The following is a 26,077-nucleotide window of genomic DNA, read 5'->3' on the forward strand; positions in this document are numbered from 1 at the left end:
TGTGAAGGAACAAAATATACCCTGTCATGAAGATAATCAACATGGGATAAACACCACTTTGCCTACAATGTTGTTTTTCTTCTCCCTGAAACCAATGGGAAGCCATGACTCACCTAGATTTTCCTGACCATGAAAGTCAGGCCCAACCAGGCCCAATTAAGACGCCTTTGTCACAGTCCATTTTCACAGGAGAAATAATATACTTCCTTCAAATCCTATTTTTTACAGTTAGCTACAGCATAAATAGCACTACTTCTATTTTTGGTGGTATGGTGGATCAAATGTAAGAACATCTAGTTTGCTTGAATGAGGCATGTAGAATTGATCTACAGTACGTCCAATTGCCAGAGATTCCCTGAGATTAGGGCTGAAAATATTGATGCTGATGGTCCAAGTGTTTAAAGACAGCTTCTTTCCTTTATCTCTTCACCATAAAAATTTATACTGGTCTGTATCACACAGTAGCTCTTTAGTCACTCAATATGAACTTTTCAGATTATAATTCATCCAGTGTAGTGTCCCTTAGATAGTCAACATTTAACTCCACTTCTCCAAATATGAGTTTAAGCCTTAAAGCAGAGAATACACGAACCAGTGTGGTACAGTGAAGAGACTGGTGGATTTGGATCCAGAAGGTATGGGTTCAAGATCAATTATGCAAGGGACTAACTGGAGAACTTTGATCAAGTCATTGTTTTTCTTCCTTAGTTTCCCAGCTGTAAAATGGGGACAATAACTTACTTTGTAGAGCATTCTGAAAACAAATAAAACTGACAAAATGCATTCATACACACATCCCCTATTATTATACTAAACCTAAATGACTAGATGAAGTGAATATAGGCTCACCTCACGGTCTGATCTTCGAGGACATAAAGCATCAATTTCGTCAAAGAATATGACACAAGGTGCTGAATTTCTTGCACGTTGGAAAACCTGGCGTACAGCACGCTCACTTTCCCCTACATACTGAAAAAGGGGAGGGAAAAACAAGCAAGTCAAGTAAGTGGGGGGGGGGTTGTATAATCTCTACTTTCATAGATAAGCATAATAAAGCTAGATCATTTGGACTGGCTCATGATCTTACCACAGGTTCTTTAGATTCACTTTCATCTTCTAAACCTTAAACCCCACATTAAAAAAATCCATCTTAGAAATTTTAGTATATTAAGCAGTTAAGATATTACTAAAATATCAGCATTAGTATAATTAATATGTCACTTCTTAGCAAATATTAATATAAGTACCACTAATAAATAATTTTGAAAGTTCATGGAACTAGGTCAGAAAAGAACTAAATTTAATCTGTCATTTCCCGCCCTAGTAAACCAGCTCTAATAAGCAAGCTTTTTATAGAATGCATAGTCATGAAATGCATAGTATGCAATTTGTGACACAAATTATACACTTCGAAGGCTTTTCATAATTGCTGAGAACTCATTTTTTATTGACAATCTTAAAAAGTCACAAAGTTAAACCGTTTACATTATAACACAATCCAGTATTCATCTTATACACACAATAGCTTCCAAAGCTTAAACTGACCAGTTAGTGGCAACTATGCTACTACTAACAAAACTCACCATGTTCAACAATTCTGGGCCTTTCACTGAAATGAAGTTCAGTCCAGACTCATTTGCCACAGCCTAGAAAAAAGTAAAAGGTATAACTAGTTCATATTACTTTTTAAAATTAAATTTATATTTACAGTGTAATCTATGTTTTTCTAATAACTGATTCCTTCCAAACTATGAAGACCCTCAAGGTAGCAATGCACCTGCTCTAAAAATTAATAAAAACCCCACCCTCACCGAAACAGCATAGGATGAAGACTTAATTAAGACCCTTGGTTTATCTAGTATTGCTAGCAAGGACCGCCAGCAGCTGCCCAAGCATTCAGACCTGAGTCTTCCCTAGTCTTCCCTTGAGATGCCAGATAATTGAATCTTGGACCTTCTATGTATAACACACATGTCCTTTCACACTTCGATATCATTTCAATACAAATAAATATAGAAACAGCAACAGAGACAGCTTTGGCTACGGAATAGTATAAAAATAATAATAATCATCCTATCCAAAGAGATTATTTCCCTAGCCATAAATAAACCCCTATAAGAAGATCAAAGTTATGGTCAATTAGCACTCACACATATTGCAACAGCACCATCTTCACCTAGCACCTGAAAACAGGGCAGATGGGGCAGGAGGAGGAGAGACATTCAACCAGGGGAAGAAACTTCACAAAGTGGGTATTTCTTCTGTGAAACATGTACCATCTTATGTGCCACATGCAGTACCTAAGTTGACAGTGGAGCTGAGAGCATGGCCCCAGCTGAAAAAATTGAATGTTCAGGCATCAGTTCTCCATCACCCACATATCCAGAATGTTAATTAACTATACATTTTCAAGGTAATATTAATGACAGAACATTGCATAATTGCAATGGTCACACAAATTCCCAAACATAAAGGCAGGAGACACCTATCAATTTTAAACTGGATTGTTATTTATAAGGTAATAATAATTTATTTTAACTGGTAATTTCTTGAATGCCAAAAGACACATTTCAAAGGTAATAATCGAACCCATAGCAGCAAATTCAACAAGTTTATTATACATTATGTCAAGATGGACTTTCTTTTGTTTATCCTGAAACTCCTGCCAACTGATTTCATTAGGTCACACAATGTGAGATGCAAGTGCAGGGGAAGAGAATCTCCAAACTTAAAGACGTGATAGAACCATCATGGCCAACAACAGACTCTTCCTCCATGAATGTGTCCAATTCCTTTTAAATCCATCTAAGTTAGTGGCCATCACCACAGCTGTGATAGGAGAGTCCACAACTTACTTCATAGCAACACTGTGGTTTTCCTGATCACATGGTTTATTTAGCACTTTGTTGACCTATGCTTTGCTGCCCTACCTAGCTTCTCTCTGGCAGACAACTGAACAAATTGCAGTTTATTTTCTAAATCTCTGGACCTGTTTTCCTCATTCTTTGGCAACACCCTCCCTGTACTCCAAATGCCTTTGCAATTCTTAGTAATGGCAACTAGAGTAACTGAGTTGTATTTACCATTCTTGCCTGCTGGCATGGCAGCCCAGCAGAAGAACCCACACTTTTGGATTCAAATGTAGAGACAGCTTTCAGCTTAAATAACCCACAGTTCACAACCATAGGAGAACCCACAGGTTCTCTTTATTCGCTATTTGTGGTTATCAATCCATGGTTTGTCAAGAGTGCCTGGGTTCACATACCATGACAACATGGGATCCCACAACCCATGGGTTAAAGAAACCATGGGTTACTTTTAGAAAAACAGGTCAGGATACTCAAATCCTAGAGAAAGGCATCTCAGTACACAGGATGTGCATCACAGTTCATACTAAGTAGTCAAAGGCACAGTAAAAGTGTCTGAGGCTGGTACTGATCCATGTGTCACAGCAAGCACACAATAGAGAAACCATCTTTAATATCTATCCCTCTCATCACAAGCAGAGTTACTATGATCCTTAAAATACTTTATTTATATTTTTTCTACATCATTTTTCACCCACAACAGTGGTAAAGTGCAAAGATAAAAAACAGACATCAACAATGCAATTAAACACAAAAAATATAAAATAATAAATCTAAGGGTAAATCATTCATCAACTATTTGCATGGGGAAATGAAAAGTACTTTAACCTGGAGTATAGCATTGGCATGTTTGGAGCCTTTACATTTAGAAAAAAGGCAAGTAAAGGAGAAAAACTTCTCTCTGTACACTTTTTCCACTCTATTTCCCTCTTACTTCTGCTCTCATAGCTGGGCTCATCTAATGGAACGGAATGGATGGAGATTCAAGACAGATAAAACAAAAGTACATCTCCATGCAGCACATAGTCAAATAATGGAATTCACTATTTTAAGATGCAGCAATAATCACCAAGGTGAGCGGGACAATTTAATCAGGCAACTTAATAGAGGTTATTAGTCGCAATGGAAGATACGTGACTTCCAATGCCAGGGGCGGTATGTCTCATGTCTCTGCATGCCAGTTGCCAGAGAACATGTGGTGGAGTGTGCTTTTAAATTCGTTTCCTATTGTGGTCTTCCCATAGGTACCCAGCTGGCCATCATGTGAAAAGAATGGTGGACCCCACAGACTTTTGGTTAGATTTAGCACCTCTCTTTGAAGAGCATTCCAGGGATGGAGTGTCATCCCAGGGAAGGCCATCTGTTTTGTGCCTTCCTGATGGATTTCTCCTACTGAAGAGACTCTGAGAAAAGCTTCCCCAATTATTTTAATTAGTGGGTAGGCTGATCCTACTGGGAGTGGCACTCTTGCTGCTTAATTTATAAGCTGCTTAGCACCTGAAAGGCAAGTCCTGTATTGGGCCTGGAAACAGCCAAAATTATGTGTGTATGTATGTATTGCACCACACCCTTTACAGTGCCTCAGGGCAGTGGTAAGATAAATAAGTAAGACACAGCATCTTACCCTACCTTAGCAAGCAAAGTTTTGCCACAGCCAGGAGGACCAGCAAGCAGCACACCGGCTGGAGCTGTGAGGCCAAGGGCTCTGAATTGCTCAGGATTCCTCACAGGAGCCTGTAACAGAACAAGTAAAAGATTTCAATGAAGCTTGAAAAATAACTGGTTTTCTATAACCATTAGCATATTTATTAGATAGAGATGAAGAAAACTGGAAGAGACACAAAAGGACTTGCTCAATGAAAAGAGGGAAAAAGAAACCACAGCAATCATTTCATTCTCAAATGAGAGGTGTCAGTTCTGATGGTCTTTTTCTGAGAACCAAAAAGCAAGCTTCCCTGGCCATTGCTGGTTCTCTGAAATGCATGAGATTACTGAGGTAGGTCTCAGCATGACAAAACTATAGGATGCAGTGTTAGGTCTACAATACGCCAACACAGCTAGCCTTCTAATATTAAAATAAGTGCTCCAACCAAAAAAGAAAAAAGAAATGGTGTTTAGATATTACCTACTGAGCATCTCTGCATTTACCTCCACCCACATCTCCCATAAGAGCCCTTTCAGCTCCTCTTAGGACTAGCTCCTTCTTTCTCAATATAGTTGTGCTCAAGCCTCTCTACCATTGATCCCTGCAATGAGAAAGGGGATGAAACAAATGTATTTGATAAAATAATTCCGTTATTCGGACAGAAATAGTTACTTGGAAACCCCCTGAGCTACCCTTTTCAAGCACTGCTTCCTTTCCCTAGACATATGCTCAATTACAAAAACTGCATTAGGGCAGTGCTTTTATCAAGCTAATTCAAAGGTCACCAAACAGCATAGATGCTTTTCTAGTTCTTCTGGCAAAATGGTAAAAAACAGAAAAAAGTGTGTGGAGGAAAGCAGCTGATGTTGAAGCCACAAAGGCTGCCTTTAGTCACAGTTTTAAGATAAAACGTAGGAGGTTCCCAACATCCAAATTAGGGGCTTCCAGGAGTTCTGATGCTTTCAGGTTTCACTTTGCACTATCTCCAGGGCTGCATCGATGAAAAATAAAACAATGGTTTATTTCTCAATTTTTGAAAGTAAAAAAAGAACTGTCTCCAACTTTAGATTAAAATTACAGTTCATTATATGGAAATAGGAAAAGGGAGCCAGACATGTTCAGCAAAAATTTGCGGCCTTAGCATGTTCAGCAGTTTGAGAAACTGTCCTGGGTACCATCACAAAATGTCTGGAGATAATTGAAATGGCACATTAGGTTCAAAAAGTAAGTAGAAGCCAAATTGGATAGCTCTAGTGTAGTGGTGAAAGTGTTGGACTGGGTTTCCAGGAGATCTGGGTTCTAGTTCCCACTTGGCCAGAAAGCTCACTGGGTGACCTTCAGCCTAACCTACCTCACAAGCTGTTGTGGGGATAAGATTGAGAGGAGGATTATGTAAGTCTGCTTGAGTTCCTTGAAGGAAAAAGGTAGGATATGAATAAATAAAATGGAATAGTAGACAATATGTGCCTTTAGACAATAAAGTCCCAGTTTGTCTGATAAAGAATGCTGGAAAACTAAAAAGCTTGCACATCTTATGACCTTTTGCTTCCAAGGAAAAACCAAATAATGTGCTGGGTTCAGAATATTTGGCAGCATCACACAGCTTAACCTTTGGAAGGTATGCAGTTTTGTACCTACATGGGAGGATTTTCTAAAATATAGTGTCTATCCATACCAATATTGCCATGGTGAGCTCCTCCCGAATGTCTTCCAGGGCTCCTATATCTGCCCATGTCACATCTGGGATTGTGACAAAGCCTTCCCTTTTGGCTGAAGGTTGCACTGTAGAGAGGGCTGCAGTGAAATCATTCAGCTCGATCCAAAGCTTTTCCAGATGCTCCTCCTTCAGTGGGTCTGGTTCCTTTAGCAAGCTGAGCAGTCTTTGCAATTCAGCCTACATAAGTAGGAGATAAACAATACACAAATGGGTCAGACTAGTGCTTAAGGGGGGGGGGAATGAGAAGCATTCAATTACAGCACATATACACTAATATTTATAGCAGAAAACAGCAAATATTTCTCAATAAATCCCTTAATCTTATCCCGACCTCATCCACTGTTGAATACTTATTAGCTTAATGAGTTCTGGAAGTGCTATGAATTTAGCATGACAACACATGCTTCAACAAAGCATGTGATCAGGTGCTCATAAATATTTTAGTTAGCAAGCTGGTTAAAGGCAGCTGGTTCAATGATTGGTGGATTCACAATAGGTTAAAAAAAATTAAATAGGTTAAAAAAAAATTCGGTTCTAGGTTATAACACAACAAAATGTGGAAAAGTCAAAGAGGGGTTGAATATTTCAGCAAGGCACTGTATCCTTGCTGCCTGAGTCAAGATGTTACTCCTGTACAAAAAATAATGCAGATGTAGTTTCAGAAAAAAATCTTCTTTAATCTAAGAATCACCATGCTTTTCATAACTTCAGCTCTCTCAGCTGTGAGGGATAAATGTGCTCGAACTGGTGTCAATGCAGATCCATACTACTGTTGGCATTATAACTTTTTTGTTAAGAGAGCTGTAGTATCTTCACATTAGGAGCAGCACTGGGTATAACTTGAAATTTTCTTTTCACCTAGAAGCAGCTAACCTAAGCAAATCTGCATAACAGCTTCTGTACTTCTAGGATATCACTGACTTTGAAACACCCTGCCCTGTATTTCAAATTAACTAATTATTACATTTTATCCCATCTTTTGTCCAAGGAATTCAGGGCAGCAGAGATGGTTCCCCTCCCCACAACATGCCTGAAAATGAACTCTAGAGAACTCAAAGGTTTGCTTAGTATTTGTCATATTTTAGCTCGTCTTGATAGAAGTATCAGCTTACTATTGGGGGTTGTTTTTCTTTTTCCCTGTGCCTACAGTGCTGGTCCAATACAAATAACTTCTTTGATATAGTAAAATTGGGAAATATTTTATTAAAAAGTTATGGTAGATTACAGTTGAAGGAATATATACTTTAGTGGGAAGATCTGGCTTTTCAGCGTTCCTTTTTGCAAGCTCTTCCACACTTCTTTCCTTATCTTTGCCACATACTCCTTCTTCACTTCTCATGACTTCAGGTTTCTTCCCATCCAGCTGAACAAGGACTCTATTCACAGAGCACATGGCTGCCTCTCGGCAGAGTGCCATAAGATCAGCTCCGACATAGCCTGGCGTCATACGAGCCAAGTAGCCAAAGTCAAAAGATTCGCGGAGTCTAAGTTTTCGACACAGAGTCTTCAGAATTCTGATGAAGAGACAACAAAGGAAGGCATTGTGACAGTCTTTATTTTTATCAACCTCTCTTCCACCCAGATTCTCATCTTTTAAGCTAAAAGCAGAATGGGGTAAGATTGTGCAATGGAGAAAGCAACCCAGATGATAATTAAACAGAGAATTATTCTGCTCTTGCAAAACATGATATAATATTGTTATTTATTTTATATTGTTATTTTTGTATTTTACTTCATGTTGTGAGCCGCCCCGAGGCTTCGGCGAATTGGGCGGCATATAAACGTTTTAATAAATAAATAAAATAAAATAAATAATATGCTCAAAGTCAGTGGGCAAGTTTGCATGATAACCCTCCCTGTCAGTAAATTATGCTGTGTGAGTAGATAAGAGAACAATCCACAGTGTGCCTGACAAACAGCTGGGCTCACTGTGGGTTGGCCCCCCTCTCCTTCCTCTTTAGCTGGCCTCCAGTGATCTTTCTGGCAGAACCAGCAAACTTCCGCACTCCAAACTCAACTCCTTTACATTTGACACTGTGGTTGGGCTTCCCCTTCCCCACACCAGTTAAAAAAGTTCCCTGTCCCCAAAAATGTAACGCTGTTGTTGTTTTGGGTTGGTGTGTTACAGTTCCAGAACTGCACTGCCACACCATCATAAAACAGCCTTGCCTGGTCTATGCCCACATCAGTTTCATCTGACAAAAATGAAGGGACTGAGGTGACAATGCATGTTTGTGAACAGATGACAGTCACTTATTTCGTAAGTTATCAATTGGAAAGACAAAACGTAGGTGGACCAAAAGTGAATGGGCTTAAGATCTTCCCCTTAGCAATAAAATCCTCTAATTTCCATGCTGAACTGACATGTCATTACTCTCCCCACCATTTCCCCACTTCCCCAGGTCCCTTGCTACTCCACAAAGAAGAGATTATAAGGCTGCCCCCCATCCATGGCTCTGTTTTGGAACTGTTACTGTGGCTTACTGACAGCTGTCAAGAAATCCTGGTGAAGGCGGTTGAATAGAACTGAGTGAATGGGGCCATGCTGAGGATCTGTCCTGTTCAGCTATCTCCACGGAATTTTGTTTTTAAGCTCTCTGGGAAACTTGTGCATTGTTTTGGGCAGAGATATCTATTCAGTTTTCATGGTTGGAAAGTATTTGGAGGATAAGCGTAGCACACATTTCCTCTCCACTTACTGCCCAGTCATGAGATTTATGTTTATTTCCATCAGAGAACAAAAGAAGGAAGGAAGGAAGGAAAAGAAAGAGCACAGATCTGACAAATAGCTTTAAAAAACCTTTGACATAGAGCAGTTTAAAAACAAATGAATTAATAAAATATGTTCGCATCCTTTATAACAGGGGTGGAAAAATCCATAAAACCTCCCCAACCAACGTACAACCTTCTACCTCCCATCACCCAGACAACAAGTAGGCTTGCAATACATGTGTGTTATGTATGAATGTCTAGTATAAGCGTGTGCATGTGTCTACAACACATTCAGGCTGAAAAACATTCACCACCACTGTTTTTCAAGGACATTACTCTGCAAGTCAAAACAAATTCAGCAGGCCTCCTTAAATGTGTTGTTTTTGAGTGACCATGTTCACCAAATTAAAAAGAGCCAATATTATTGCAAAACCATATTCCTTTAGGAGATCCTGAATGCACAGATAAACCTCAACTGGAGTGGGCCAACAATTTAATGGAAGGTACATGAAGAATTCTAGGAGATTTGATTTCTGTATTTGGCAAATCTGTATGGGAGTCAGTGGAGAAAACGTAGTCACACTCTCAGTGGAAGGTAAACTGGAACTTACTTCTAAGAAAACCTGCTAAGTACTGCATGTTCTACTATATGTCTATAGTAAGAGGACAGCAGAAAAAATATTGCATCTAAAGAAGCAAAACCATGAGAAATTATAACACAGAATAAAAACACTTTCATTCCTTTTCTATTATTGATTTTACTTTGACCAACTGCACAAGCTGGAGTTATTAATGTTGGCGTTGAACAGTATAGGTATATTCCAAAACTATGCAATGGGAAGAATTTTGATACTGATTTCTTCCAGCACTGCAAGAGTAGAAATGCTATATCTCCTATGCTTCCCTTATTAAATATGTTAGATCAGCAGCTGCGAAGCCAAAATTCAAACGATATTAAACAAGAACATTAAAAACAAAGCTGACAGACTTTTCTCTGGCTGCTTCATCTGGAATCCCCAAACAAATCTCTTGGTCAAATCTTCCTGCGCGTCTCAGGGCTGGGTCCAGTGAATCTGGCCTGTTGGTAGCTCCAATCACCAGGACCTGAGCAGCTGTAGCCAGATTATTCAAGTCTGAGGAATGAGGGAAAGAAACATCAGCCTCACAAGCACCTAACGAAGGAGACTGTGCTTTGTCATCGGGCACCGTTGTTTATGCTAAACACACAGAGCGGTCAAGCCTGACAACATGTGCTATTACTGCTGTTACAGTGTAAGGCATACATGCCAGAGTTCTCTTTTAACCATGGTAGAATGTACAAGGATGCTATTGGGCAGGATCAGAAGAACAAATGAAAATGCTTTCTTTCCACACCTGCCTAAACAAGATCTTTGGAATCCATGCTGATCCAAAATAGAGCTAACACCAAAATCTAGAACAGCTGAGATGATATCTTATACAAAGTATAATATACAATGTAGCTGTACTTAAAATGCTGTGTACAGTTCTGGTCACTGCATCTAAAAAAAGTTATTGCAGATTTGAAAAAAGTGCAGTAAAGGGTGACTGAAATGATCACGGAGCTGAAGCAATTGAACTGTGAGGAAAATCTGGGATTGTTTAGCTTAGAAAAAAGGCTAGCAAGAGGAAACATGATGGAGGTGTACCAAATTATGCACAGTGTGCTGGCAGTTGGCAAGGAGACTTTTTCTTGCTCTCCCATGATACTAGACCCTGGGGTCACTCCATGAAGCTGGCTGGCAGAAAATTCAACCAGGAAGTAATTTAAATAGATAAAAGGAAGTAATTTTTCACACAGCACATAGTTAAACTATGGAACTTGCTTCCACAAGTTGTAGTGAAAGCCACCAAGCTAGAAGGCTTTAAAAATAGAGCTGGACAAATTCATGGAGGAGAAGGCTATCAATGCCTACGTGTCCTGATGGCCATATATTATCTTCAGAATTGGAGGCAATATACTAATGTACAAGGGTTGCTTAGGAAAATGGGTGGGAGGGTTGTGGGTCCTACTTGTGGGTTTCCTAGTGGCAGCTAGTTGAGCAGGGTATGAGCAGAGTAACTAGGTGGATGCTTAGCATCCCTTCATATGTTCTTATATCTATCATTGTCAAGCTTATACTTCTCAGCATGGATAGAATACCGTTGAGTGTTCAAAGTTTTTTACATTCAGTATATAGGTAATATTTACAAAGACATGAATATGAGCAATATTTCCTGTATTGTAGACTAGGAAGTGTGAGAAAACATTGCTTGCTAAAAGCAGCTTTATGGTGAAGATCCCATTTGAAAATCAAGAACTTCCTGATGTTCAGCATAGGCTCTTAATTGCTACACCATATTACATCTTAATCTTGTCTGAAAGGCAAAAGCAACAGATCAGAATAAAAAAAATACAGAGCCCATCCTATATCAAATTGTCCCTGAAGAAACCAAAGGGATGTCAATTGCCTAGGAAATGACTTGTCCCACAGGCAATCAAGAATTGGAAGGTGCTTTCTGGAGCACAGGAAGAAACAATCACTTGGCAGGAAGCTCATCTTCTTCCTCATGTAGGGGTGGGGAACAAATGGCCTTCCAGTTGTTGGCAGACTGAAAAATCCATCAGCTTTAGCCAGCCATCAGTAGTAAGGGATAATGGGAATTCCATTAACATTTGAAGGGCTACTTGTTTCCCCACCCCTACAAAACCTGTCCTGTTGGAACTGGTCAAGGAAGAATTTGAGGTTGTACAGAAAACATTGTCTCTTATAATGCCTATTCATCACAGGTGGCTGCTAGTTTCAGTAAGTCATAAAGAAGCTGATTGGATTTTGTATTTGTTTGACTGGCAGAGCACAAATCATTGTGATACACTCAGCACATCCTTTCGCCTTGCTAGACCGTTCAGACTAACAACATAATTTTCTTCTGTTTGCACTCTCCACAGTTTCTATTTAAATCTATGTCTGCAGTTATGCATGAAAAAAGGAGCTGCCAAGTATGAAAGCTCCTGCCAGCATAAACCAGTTTGTCTTCAAAGTGCCACTAGACCTTTAGGTGTATGCTTTGACTGTAACACATGAATAACCCACTCTGGAGTTTGCTCCTCTACAAAGAGATCTTGGACTTGGACTTTTGTGGTAAGAGAATATTTCAACTGAATATGACACTTAAAAACAAATGGATCAGTGCTAGCATTTGATGAACAACAGGAAATCTGATAAATTATTTAACGTTCAAAAAAGTCCCTGACCATCCATGCAAGTCAGAAGCTGGGCTACAATTCTCCGTTCCATGTCCTTTGAGGCAACTTCTCTCTTGGGTGTGATAGCATCGATCTCATCTATGAAGAGAAGGCATGGCGCATTGGCCTAGGAATCAAGGGAAAGGGGAATCAGTACCAGAACTTATATTGCAAACACGCCACATGTTATCATTCTTCATGTCATGATGTGAAAAAAGTACTTATCAAAATTACATTTGAACATATGTATTACTCAGCTTTGGAGGCTTCTGTAAACTGAGGAAAGGTCAGCATAGGAGCCTTACCGTAGGCATGCAACTAAAGAAAATGGGAGATGCACATCTCAGTTTCAGTCTGCTTTAAACTGTATATTGCATTTTAACTATTTGAACTGCTGCAAACTGGAAATCCTAAAGAAAGAAATGGAATGGCTAACCATCGCAGTTCTTGGAGTGAGCAAACTAAGGTGGACTGGAATGGGACACTTTCAGTCAGACAAACACAAAATCTTTTATTCCTGAAATGATAAACTCAGAAGAAATGGAATGTCTCTAATACCACAGCTAGATGCAGCACAAGCATTAAAGAATTATAATGCAAAGTCTGACCAAATTATATCAAACAGACTTCCCAGAAAACTTATCAATATAATACTCATTCAAGTCTATGCTCTAACAACAGATGCTGAAGAAGATTTTGAACACTTTTGTGCAGGTGTTCAAGATGAAATTGACAACATGCCAAAACAAGTCATCTCAATAATCCTAGGTAATGGGAATGCAAAAATAGGAAACAAAGCAGAATCAAATGTGGAAGAATTTAGCTTAGGAGTAAGAAATGGAGCAGGAAAAGGACATAGAATCCTGTGGACAACAATCTGTTAATCGCAAACATATGCTTCAAAAAACCATATACACAGATATCACCATATAACCAACAAAGACACAAAACAAACCATGCAATTGGAAGTATCAGACGGAGAAGCTTTATTCACTCTGCCAAAACAGCACCAGGAATAGATCGTGGTAGTGACTAGGAACTCTTAATATCAAAAATCAAAAATCTTAATATCAAGCTGAAAACAATCACTAACAGAAACATAGTGCCAATGCACAAGTAAATAACCTTCCTGAGGAATTTAAAGTCCACATAAAGAAAAGATTTGCATTACTGAACTTAACTGATAATGAACCAGAAGAACTGTTAACCGAAACCAGAAACATAGAAACATAGCGAGTCAGAAGGGGTCTCCCGGGCCATCTAGTCTGACCCCCGGCTCCAGCTGGCTTCGCTCACAACATGCCCATGACATTATTAGAGAAAAACACAAAAGACAATTCCTGCAACAACAAGAAAGGAAAGGCCTAAATGAATTGCTAAGGACAAGCAAGAAGCAAAAGCAAAAGATAACAGGAATATGGTAAGAATCTTGAATGCAACCTTTCAGCACTATTGTGTAGAGACAAACAGAACCACTATAATGACCATGGCAGAGAAATAGAACAACAAAAAAGGTAAAGCAAGATACCTCTTCCAGAAGATCCAGGAAATCAAAGGGAAATTCAAATGTGCATTAGGAATGCTGAAAGAGAAACAGGGATATACTAGCTGAACAGGAAAGAATAACAAAAAGGTAGAAACAATATATATGAAAGAGACACAAAGGTAACAGACTGCTTTTTACAGTGGAATCCTATGAGGAAGAGCCTGCAATTTTAGAAAGCAAACTGAATGCTTCTCTGTAAACACTTGATAGAAATAAAGCAATCAGAATAGATAGAACTAGTCAAGCTGCAGAGACTGAATTGGTCCAAATCCTAACAAGAATAATCCAGCAAATGTGGTAAACAAAAAGAGAAAAAAGAAAAAAACAGCCTACAGACTGGAAAAGATCAGTATATACGCCAATTCCAAAAAAAGGAGATGCAATAGCGTTGCAAGTAAAAGATCACTGCACTCATTTCCCATGTGAGCAAAGTGATGCTTAAAGTGTTGCAAGAAAGACTAAACCCTCTAAGGAGTGAGAAATGCTGGATTCTGAAAAGGAAGAGGCACTTGAGACCATATCGCAAATATAGGTTGGCTACTGGACCGCAGCAAAGAATTTCAGAAGATCAATCTATGCCTTACAGACTACAGCAAAGCCTTTGAGTGTGTGGCTCACGATACGCAATGGATGGTGCTAAAGAAAATGGCTATGCCTCAGCACCTCATCATTCCGATACGTAACCTGTATAACGGACAAGAAAATCTATAAATGTTTGTCTATACGAAAGCTGGATTAGAGGAAATTATGAGGAAAGAGGGATGAAAATTGGCAGAAGACACATCAGTAATTGTAGATATACAAATGACACCATCTTACTGGTGAAAGCAGCAATGAATTGAAAGGAGTCCTGACCAAAGTGAAAGGAGAAAATGCAAAAGCAGGACTACAACCAACTATTAAGAAAACAAACGTCAAGACTACAGAAGAATCACACAACTTTATGGTAGGCAATGAAGAAATTGAAATTGTAGATGATCTTGTATAACTTGGCTCAGTCATTACTTCGAGTAGAGTCTTCCACCAAGAAATAGGATGATGAGCAAAGTCTTAGAAAGGCAGCAGTGAAGGAACTAGAAAAGTTCTTCAAGTGCAAGGACATTTCACTGGAGACCAAGGCCAAGATCATCCATACAATTGTATTCCTGCTCACTATGTAAGGGCATGAAAGGGCATGGACAGTGAAGAATACTACAGGAAGAAAATTGATGTGTTCAAACATGGTGCTAAGAGCTTCGCGAATACTCTAGACTTGACAGAAAGGTATGAACAAAAATAAGTCCTTGATCAAGTCAAGCCAGAACTTTACTTGAAACATCATGAGAAGGCCAAACTCACTGGAGAAGACAAACATGCTAGGGAAACTTGAAGGCATAAGACCACCAAATATGAGATGGATGGTCTCCATAAAGAAAGGCACAGCCTTGAAATATAAGAGCTTGGCAGGGCTGTCAAGGGCAAGATGTTATTCATTCATAGGGTCACCACAAGTGGGAGATGACTTGATATGTAATATGAAAAACTGCTTTAAATTATTGTGTACCACCCAGCTTTGGCTATTGGGGAATATAACTATGCAATCAATCAGAAACATAATAGATGGGCTATATGCCCACATGACTCTGAGTAGCAGAACATGTCCCCTTCCTCCCTCTTCCCATTCATAACTCAAGTAACCAACATATGTACTTCCTTGTATTACATAATTTTTGCCATACCATACCACAAATACTGTCTTTGCTTATGTACGTGCAAATAGCAGCAATAATGTAAAAATACTAGATACAGTGTTTGAAATATTGAATTTGCCCAATATTTTCACCAAAAAGACAATCATGGAATCATAGTAGAGTTGAAAGGGGCTATGAAGGTCATCGAGTCCAACCCCCTGCTGTTGCAGGACACTACGTTACACCATCCCACTCAGATGGCTGTCCAGTTTCTTTTTGAATGCATCTAGTGTGAGAGAGCCTACCACCTCTCCAGGCACCTGGTTCCACTGCTGTATTGCTGTGACAGTGAGGAAGCTTTTCCTGATGTCCAGCCTGAATCTGGGTTGTCACAACTTGAATTGATTATTCCGTGTCCTACACTCAGGCATCAGCAAGAAATGATCTTGACCTTCTTCTTAGAGACAGCCTTTGAGGAACTTATAGAGGGATATCATGTCCCCCCTCAGTCTTCTCTTCTCAAGGCTGAACATGCCTAGTTCTTTCAATCTCTCTTCATAGGGCAGTGTTTTTAAACCCTGGATCATTTTTGTTGTCCTCCACTAGACCCCTTCTAATTTACCTGCATCTTTCTTAAATCTTGGTGTCCAGAACTGGACACAGTATTCCAGGTGAAGTCAGACTAGTGAGGAGTATAGAGGAACTACTACTGCTTGTGATTTGGAAGTAATACTTCTGTTAATGCATCCCAAAATAGCATTTGCCCTTTTGGCAGCTGCATCACATTGTTGGCTCATATTTAGCCTGTTGTCCACAACAACTCTAAGGTCCTTTTCTTTTTCCATTCTGTTGAGCCACGTATTCCCCATCTTGTATTGATGTCTTTGGTTTCTTTTTCCTAGGAGAACTTGGCACTTGTCCTTATTGAATCTCATTCTGTTGCTTTCAGCCAGGTGTTCAAATTTATCAAGATTGCCCTGGATCTTCATTCTGTCTTCTAGGGTTTTTGCTGTTCCACCCAGATTTCTATCAACTACAAATCCAATTATCTTTCCTTGTATTTCCTCATCAAAATCATTAATAAATATGTTGACGAACAGTGGGCCCAGGAATGACCATGACTAATCAATGTGGACTACACCCTTCCAAGTATGCTACCTAAATCATGAAACTATCAACACTTAATGTTAAGCATCATCATCACTGGTTCAACACTGGCAGCTAAATGTACATCAGCACAGTGGTTTCATATGTGTAAGGTTAGAAATAATTTCCCATTGTCAGATTGTATTTGGATTAACTAACAAGAGTATGCATGCAATGAGCATGGGGGGTGGGGGGCACGTAGAACTGAATGAGGCTAGAAGTTCCATACTGAAAAGAAAAATGCAAACCAATTTTAGCCACAGATATCTCTGCCTTGTGATCAGTAAGAAAGCACTGGCAGTTTTGAGAGAGTGAAGGAAGAGTGGTAGTGAGCATGTAGGTGCTATTCATGTACTACTAAGTGGGAAACAGAGCCCCTAATCCATCCTTCCCTAAGCTGCTGCCCTCCAGAAACAATGGGCTACAACTCTCAGCATCTGCAACCAGCACAGCCACTGCCCCGATTATTCAAATAACCTGTAGAGAAAGCCATGCTGCCCTGGTTCAGACAACACGGTAAGATGTGCACAGGGAGGTAACTAAGCAAACTGCTCCTGGCATGCATTGCAACTTAAATAGCACATGATGACTTGTTTAAGTCTCAGTGATTGTGCGAAGCAGGTCTGCTTTTCATGAATTACTAGGACTGACTGCAAGAAATTCACAGTAAGTGTACCAAGTAACACAAGATAGAATCTAACAAAGCTAATAAAGGCTTTGCTTATTTCTTTCGCCATATTTGTTACTGCTGAGAAATCTAGAAAGCTAAAATGTGAAAGACAAGAAAAAGGAAAGAGCACTGGGAACGTAGTCATAAATCTTATAGGGCAAGGGTAAAATCTAGATCATATCTGTGCACTGAAGAAAACTATTTTACTTTTATACAAGTGATTCTATTACTTTACAAATGACTTTGCTCTCAGGGCGCTCACATAATATCATGAAGCATATTCCCAAATGTGGAAGAACTGTGCCACCTACCAGGCACTACCAAAATGCCCTTATGTAGGAAAGGACAATAGTTCAAGGGTATGTAATTGCAATAAAAATGATATTATTAATGAATACAGAGAGAGGAACTTAGAAAGCAAAGGTATACACTTATATATTACATAATTCTCTTAAACGTACAATATTGGTCTTGCCTCTCACGACCTCCCAGCCAATACCTTGAAAAGCCTTTCCACTTTGTCCAAGCACAAATTCCTGCATCATTATACACCCCACCCCACCCCATGTGGGCAGAAACAGGTTGCAATCTAGCAGAGCAAATGCATACTTAACTACTACATGCTGAGATAGGAGCAAACCTAATTCCCTTTATATAATATACTGGTAAAGAATAATGCTTATTTGCAATAAACAAAAGGCAAAGACAATTGTGTAGGACAGCTTTCTCCAAAATGCCATACTCCAAATATGTTGGAATAAAATTCCCATTCTTTCCAACCAGCATGGAATCTGAGTGGTGCTAGGTTAGTAAAGGCTGGTATACATGCCCTAACCAAGTGGTTGTATCCTCAAGTTACTGCCACTGGGTGGAGAAAGCATAGTTCTTACTTGTGGATTTCCACATGGATCCACTGGATCTTACTTGTGGATTTTCCAGATGGCTGGGTGGCTGCTGTGTGATCACAATGCTTGCCTATCTTATGTTTTTAGAAGGCTATGATGGCATTAAAATGTTGTTTCTGTGCAATGATAGCAAGATTCTGCTATTGCCAAGGAGATGCTAAGCAGAACTGGGGCAAAGCACAGGAAGAATGGAGGTTAGTTGGCCTGACTAATTATATTCTCCTTTCATAACCACAGTTCAGTGCACAAAAGAGAAACTAGGTCTAGAAAAATTTCCATAAGAGCTATCCAGCACATATTAACTCAAGCTAATGTAGACTGCGACCTGCACATCAAAGTTAATTGAGTTGCCAAGAAGCATGTGAAGTAATAAGGGTTTTTTTTCCTGCTGGTCTCACCACAGCTTGATCAAACAGCTCCCTCAGCTTCTGTTCCGACTCTCCTGAGACACCAGACACAATCTCAGTAGCAGCTACTTTGAGCATTGGCAGTTCAAGTTCCTAAAACAACAAGAACAAAACCCAGACGATGATTGTAGGAAAAACACTTGCCAAGGTTCAGGAGAGTGATAGAGGCTTGTGCAGTAAAAAGCTGGACTAGGGGGAAGGGGCTGGGAAAAAAGAGCGACAGTAATGTCAAACCTGATCTCAGCAGGCAATGAACAGGAAGACACATGCAGGATAATAAACTCATGACAATATCAGCCTGTACTCCTTTGTGCAGTACCACTTAAGAAGCTGCAATAGGTGCCCAGGGAGGAAGCCCCAGAAAATGCCTTGGGAGCTTCTAGGAGGCCTCACCTGCACGAGGAAGAAACAGATGAGAACTTCTGAATGAAATATTTGTCCTAAATTTTGACTTCCCAGGAAAAAAAAGAAGTGGGCAGCCTAATGCAAAGTATGATAAGAGATCCACACATATTTTTTTAGCTTTAGGATGCTTTCCACAGTGTTCCCACTAGATCTAGCACTGAGAATGTTACTGCTGTGGGGTAGCCAGCTGTTTGATTATTTAGTTCATACACCACCCAAGTGGCAGGTGCAGAAAAAATAAATACAGTATTAACATCCTGTGTTAAAATGAAACCTAGTATTACTCATGTCTGGGGACCTTTTGTTACCACAAGAAGAAGTGCCTCAGGCAAGGAAAATGCTGCCTATGAAAGGCCTTCCTTGTGAATGAATGATTCTCCCTAGGTGGTTTCAATCTGCATTAAGAATAATTTTCGGAAAGTACAGGTAATGTTATGCTTAGGCTTAAGAAATCTTGACAATAACACCTGAAAAACAATGCTTGAGCTATTGACCTTTCATCTGCATAACAGTTAGTTTGGCCTACAAACTTCAAACCAGAATAAAAAAATCCTTTCCTAATAGACCTTAATTCTGTTTGCTGGAGTATTTTGGATCAGACTTTTGGCTTTCAAAAGATGAGGTGTTTAACCTTCTTTTGTTCCTTTTTGGAGGCCTTTCCTTGATGTCACAAAAGTACTGCACAAAACTACACTTATATACTTTTGTTACCACAAGCATGTTTTGGTTTATAGGAAAAAACTTTACAAGGCAGGAGGCTGAAATCTGAGGACTCTGACTAGCCAGATTTTGAGAATGGTATAGAACGACTAGACTGTAAGTCTACTTATGCACAAATGACACAACAAAATATGAGCCAGCGGGAAGCAAGATCCCCCCAAGCGTTCGATCTATTAAATCATTAAAAGATTAATGAACCAGCCGTGACACTAATACTCAGAGCAACAGATTAAATATTAAGGATTTAGCAATGCTGACTGGGGTATGCTGGGAATTGTAGGACTTTTTTCTAACTAAATATGTACAGGATTGTGACTTAAATGTCTTGCTGGAAGAAGAAAGTCTAATCTGATGTCTACACATATACAGGCAAGATGCCAAGTTGGATACCCCTGGGGAAAGCATTCCATAGAATGCTCTAGCTTTACAGCACGCTCTGCAATACCTCAAATGCCAAAGCTACTGCTAGTACCAATCTTGCAAACATACAAATATACCTGTGGTTTTACAGTTTAAGCCATATATAGTCAAAGACAGAGAATGAAGAAGATATGCAAGAGGCCTCACCCCAGCAATTGCCTGTGCCAGTAATGTCTTTCCACATCCTGGCGGTCCATGTAAGAGAAATCCTCGAGGTGGAACAGCTCCTAAATGATCGTACACTTCAGGATGACGGATATGTATCAGCATCTTGCACACCTCCTAAAGCAAGAATTGTGAAGTTAGCCTACTTTTTTTTGTTAGAGTCACTGCCTTTCATAGTAATAATGCTGAAGTGAATAAGGAAATACTTCAAGCACTCATTTTAGTGAATGTTAATATCAAAGCTGTGTGATATAATAACAAGTACAGAGATGAAACAGAGAATACTTCCTAGGGCCTGAATAGTTTCCTGAAACCTGCACATTTAATTTCACCGTATAGCAAGTTTCTGGCCCTTAAAGTCACAATAATATGCTTGAAACATCATGAGCAATGAGTAGTACAATCTCAACATCTGGAAAGGTGTCTGACAAAGATTGGGAGAGGCTAGTGCTTCAGTGTTCCATCCTATATTTGGCAAAAATAGAATTATTAAATAATAAACATGTCTGTAAAATTTAGCTTTTTGTAATTCTACATTGGGACTAGCTTGGCACAGAATTTTAATTTCTTTTTGCAAAGAAAACACTGTGACTTAAGCCTTTAAAATCAGCATCATACACAATTAATGCAGCAAAAAGCAACTCTCTCTCTTACCAGACAGATGCTTATCTTTCACTGTGTCTCTACAAAGGTGCTGTTCGTGACAACTTTTATGCAGTCAAAGAATTTAATTAAATCTAACCTTCAGTGTCTCATCATTGCCTCCCACATCCTCAAACTTCACTGAAGATGTCCGCAACTCCACTCCTTTCTGTTTTACTGCAGGAAATGATGGAAATATTACAAGAATAAGAACATGGCTGCTCTGCTCTTCCAAATCTTATGGAGATGCAGGCAAATGTTAAGAAAGAATTTGGTTCTTTTGCAATTTTAGGACTAGTGCCCCATAAAAGAAAAACTCTCTCTTACCTTTCTGTTTCCTCAAAGCAGATTCTATTTCTTCATCTACATCCTGAGATTCTCCTTTCCTCCTTTTACATCTTTTGCTCCTGTGTTTTTTTCTTGAAGTCTCCAGAAAGGATATATCATTTGTGTTCTACAACACAGACAGTACAATGGGTGTGCTGGGGCACGGAACTGCTGACATATCTTATACATATACCTTATATATTATGCAGACATATTAATGCCCCTCATATGCCCCCAAACAGCCACATCTGTGTTCATTCATGAGCCAAGACACAAAGACAGAAGCCCCCAGTTACCTATAGCTTCAAACTCGAATGCCATGGTCAATGGATTGCAAACAAACTACAGTGGTACCTCAGCTCACGAACACCTCAGTTCACAACCAAATTGGGTCGCGAACAAAAATTTCATAAACATTTTAACTCAGGTCATGAACTCTGCATTGGGTGGTGACCATGATCATGGCCATCTCCCCGCCCCCACCCCCCCGAGTGGGGACATGGCTGTGATCATGCTGGGGGCAGGGGGGAGATGGCCAAGATTGCACCCATCTTTCCTGCACAAGTGTGCCTGTGATTGCGCCCATCTTTCCTGCAGGAGTGCATCCGCTATCACGTCCATCTCTCCCCACAGCACGCCCACGCTTGCACCTATCGCCCCCCCAGCGAGCCCACAATCGCGCCCGTCTCTCCCCCCCAGCGCACTAATGACACGCACATGCAGGGACGAGGGGCGCAATCGTGGTCACGCTGGGGGGGCAGGGAGATGTCCCCACTCGTACTTAGGGTGGGCAGGGGGAGAAGGCTGCGATCTTTGTTGTTGTCACTTTGCTTTGCATTTTTCTGATAAAAAAAATAGTTACAGAACAGATTAACCTAATTTACAATGAACCTTATGAGGAAATTTAACTTGGCTCAAGACCAATTTGGGTCATGACCAGAGTCCTGGAACAGATTAAGTTCGTGAGCCAAGGTACCACTGTATTTCTACAGGCTGTGCTACTGATAGATGGGAACTATCCACAGCCCTGCCAGTGAGAGCCAAGCAATGCAGGAGGAAATAAAACTTCTGAGCTTGTCTAGCTGCCTGACTGGCGGTGGGCAGAGACAACAATGGAGAGGCTGTTGAAGCTTGCTGATCCTCTCTTCGGTTCTCCCCTCCTTTCTTTTGTCCTCCTGAAGTCCCCCAAGCTTGATCTGGTGACCTCAAAAGGCAGCTGCTGGGAGTGGGGGAATGGTCTGATAGCAGATTCCCAGCCTCAAGGTCACAGTAATGTCTACAACCCTGGGAGGCAAAATCTGCCATATCCTGTAGTGCCTTGGACAACAGGATTTCTCTGCCCACCAACTTTAAACCATGGCTCACTTGTTCCCATGCAGGAAACAAGAGATGTATAAGATAAGCACCGAGACCGAAACAGCTTTGGATATAACTGGGCAATACAATGAATAGCAAGTTAAAAGGCCTACTGGAAAGGGTTACTCCTGAAGGCAGAAACCCAATCAAATGCCTTCCCATATGCCACCTGTAGGCTAAGGTGGCTGGTGGAGACACTCCTCCTGATGCCCCTGCCATTGAGGCAAGGTGGATCGCTGCAAGAGAGGACCTCCTCAGTGGTACTGCCTCACCTGTGTACTGTCCAACCCAGGCTCACCCGGCATCTTTACGATGCTCTTTTTGGGACTGGGTAGGCCTTATTCCCTTCCCAGGCACTTAGCAACTGTTTATGTGCTTCTCTCTTTGCACCATTGTATCCCTACTAGTGGTTTACCATCTAGGTTTATTAGGTGCTATTGGTGGTTTTATTTTAATCTTTTTATTTATTTTAATAATAAATCTACTGAATTATTATTACATTGCATATATATCTCTGCTTTCTTCCTCCTGCAAGGAACCTAAGGTGACTTCAAAGTTCTCCTCACTATTTTATCCTTACAACCCTGTGAGGTAGGTTAGGCTAAAAGGCAGTGACTGACCCAAAGTCACCCAGTGGGTTTCAAGGCTGAATGGGGACTAGAATCTACAACTCCTGACTCCTAGTCCAGCACTATTTTTATATGATTTCCTAGGCTTTAGTTTCTATGATAATATAGTTTAAAAATGATTTATGGTAGATTGTAGATGTACACTTCAAAATGTAATCATATCAATCACTCTCAATGACCAGAAGCCCTCACACCTCAAGGCTTCCATGCACCCAGAGCAGGATGGAAGGAGTGGCAGAGGGGATCCTCATTTTCCCGTTATCCTGACCTGGATATTTTGCCAGGTAGGCTTTTTAGCCTGCCGAACAATGGCATTTTGGAGGGGAGGGCAGGAGGCTGACAGAGGTTCAGAATGACTCATCTGCTGACCTTGCTGATTTCCCCTGCTCCCAAACCATTGTAACACCCTCTTTTCTTCTCTCCAAGGTTGATTTTCTGACCTTAGAGGGCAGCTAGCATGGCTCTTTCTGCACCAGCTACAAGGGTCTGCAACTCCTCCTTCTGAGGTCAGAGGTCTCTGCCCTCCAACTGGGGAATCCCCAGCATGCTATGGCTCCTCATACACTTTCCCTCTGTCATAATATTATGTTGCTAATATTGATCCTGATCTTTTTGGATAGGACAAGTAAAATGAAGGAAGCCACAGAAGTGCTAAAAAGAGTACCTCAGGTATTTGTTTAGACCCATCACTCTCTTCTTCAGCACAAAGATCAATAAAAAAGTTATCTTCTTTTCTGTCTGGGGTTTTATCAATAAACCATCCACCTTCTGAAATCCTGGTATCAGGTGGTACTCGGGGGAGAACTGTATTTGATCCAGCTATTGTCCCATGCGAAGGAGAGTCGGACTTGGTCAGCACATCCTTAGGTGATGCTGGTGCAGAATCTGGATTTCCTTTCCGGTATAAGGTCAGCAAAGACACGTTCATATGATTTGAGGGCTGAAGAGACAACAGGAGATTTTTTTAAAAAAACACAGAGTATTGTTCAAAGTATGCTTGAATATAATTATATACAGAAAATATGAAACGATGCATTTTAGTTCATTTTAAGCTCACTTTTCAATCATAACGATTCCCAACAAGAACAATTCAAATTCACGGGTAGATGAAATAACAACAACAATGAAATAAATAGGGACAAGATAAAACATTAAGTCAGCATTAAACACAAAATGAATACTAATCAATGCTAAATAGTAATCATGCCCACCTAGCTAACCTCAGGGTAAAATGTATTGCCGTATATAGAGGCAGCTAGAAAGTAGCTTTTTGAGTCACTCTGCAGGAAGATGCACCTACTCTTGCATGAGACTGTTGCTCTTATTTCCCTGCGGGGACTATTTGCAAATAGGACAGAGAGAGAATCTGAGCTTCACGCACAGGGTTCAACCCAGCTGTGTGAGCAGATGTCCTACACCTCTTGCAGGTGTCTTCCTCACACTGCAGCCTCCCACACACCCCTCAGAGCTTCCCTGGAATGCTCCCGATGCTCTAGAGCAGATCTGAAGGGCAAAAGGGGCCAACAGGCTGGGAGGAGAAATCCATTCTTCCAGCATAGCTCAGTGAGATTCTGCGCACAAAGTCCTTTTTCCACTGTTCCACTGATGCAAGAAATCTGGTAAGACAGCCAAGTATGCATGAAATTGCCATAGTGCCACCCTTGGCTGGACAATGCTGCAGATGGATGCAACTGGGAAGCCCTGCTGCAGCTTGAAACGCACATACACACAGACGAATAGGAAGGAAGGACTATAAATGAATGGCACGGGTGGCTCATCTGCAGCATGAGTGCTGCATGCCACAGAAAGAGTAAGAATTCGGGATACACCTTGACAGGAAGGCTACTGGCTGGACGTGACAGAATCTGAACTATAATCTCTCTGTGTTGTGATACTTCAGAGGCAAAACCACTTCATGACACTAGAGGGCAGAAGCTACATATGTTTATTTCATCACTCAATTTCAGAAGGATAAATTGTATTTTAAATACAACATTAGGTGCATTTTATTAGAACTGTCATAGACAGAGAAACACTTACTGGTAGATCTGTGTCAGTGTCTGAGGTATCCACGCAGCTTTCTGACTCACTTTGAGAGCATGAGGTGTGGAGGAGAGAGAGATGAACAACTCCAGATTAAAAGTTTAACACAGTTCCTTTCAAGTACAACAATTTGTACAACTGGTACAACATTTTCCCTCGAATCAGATCTCCATGAAGCTCTTGAAAAAGCTGTGTTTAAATCACACCAGTTTATTTTCTCCTATTAATGAAACAAACTTCAGAACCTTCACATTCAACTTTATACTACTGAAAACTAACAAAACCATGTGAAACAACTTCTTCCTATAAAAAGGCCATTTCTGAATAACAAATTTCCTTCAAAATTTATTTTGTGTATATTTAAACTAATCATATACCACTTGATCTCCTAGGATCTTTAAGCAGTTTACATGAAAAATACATAAAATAAAGTATTAAAATGAATGTAAACTATAACTATATTAATGGAGCAATCCTGTGGAAGCTAAACAGCATGTAGAGAGCCACAGGAGTCTTTGAATTCTCAGCTCTGAGGCTTGAAAAAAAACTCCCCACCTTGGAGCTGTACATCCACAGTTGGATCCCTTCCCAGAGCAGCTGGCACAGAAAGAACCACACTGGCTGCTTTTCTGAGGTCAGAAACTTGACCTCAGAGAAAGGTTAAACATAGTGAGGAGGAGATCAGGCCTGCTAATATACAAGTATCTTGGAGGTGTTCCAGCCTCCTTCCCTAGTCACTGCCAGCAGACAGCCAATATTGGCCATCTAGCTGACCTGCAGAGTGGGGAAGCAGAGACTGCCAGCAATAATGTTTTTTCCACATCACAGAAGATGCTCCTAA

The 26,077-nt window shown here is 40.3% G+C and overlaps 1 protein-coding gene across 1 annotated transcript in view; it reads right to left on the minus strand.

The window, feature by feature from the left end:
- Positions 1-26,077, minus strand: part of NVL (nuclear VCP like) — a 65,894-nt gene that overhangs the window by 34,171 nt on the left and 5,646 nt on the right. The window contains exons 5-17 of the mRNA XM_044432972.1: positions 25,234-25,282; positions 23,858-24,133; positions 21,209-21,335; positions 20,982-21,058; positions 20,222-20,356; positions 18,521-18,622; positions 12,195-12,312; positions 9,930-10,074; positions 7,473-7,743; positions 6,188-6,406; positions 4,497-4,601; positions 1,584-1,646; positions 850-969 (exon numbers count right to left, since the gene is read on the minus strand). Of these exons, the coding sequence (XP_044288907.1) occupies positions 850-969; positions 1,584-1,646; positions 4,497-4,601; positions 6,188-6,406; positions 7,473-7,743; positions 9,930-10,074; positions 12,195-12,312; positions 18,521-18,622; positions 20,222-20,356; positions 20,982-21,058; positions 21,209-21,335; positions 23,858-24,133; positions 25,234-25,282 (1,807 nt within the window). The remainder of the gene's footprint in view (positions 1-849; positions 970-1,583; positions 1,647-4,496; positions 4,602-6,187; positions 6,407-7,472; positions 7,744-9,929; positions 10,075-12,194; positions 12,313-18,520; positions 18,623-20,221; positions 20,357-20,981; positions 21,059-21,208; positions 21,336-23,857; positions 24,134-25,233; positions 25,283-26,077) is intronic.

Source organism: Varanus komodoensis, unplaced genomic scaffold (assembly GCF_004798865.1).
Source record: "Varanus komodoensis strain SLA01 unplaced genomic scaffold, ASM479886v1 scaffold1, whole genome shotgun sequence".
NCBI classification, from domain to species: domain Eukaryota; kingdom Metazoa; phylum Chordata; class Lepidosauria; order Squamata; family Varanidae; genus Varanus; species Varanus komodoensis.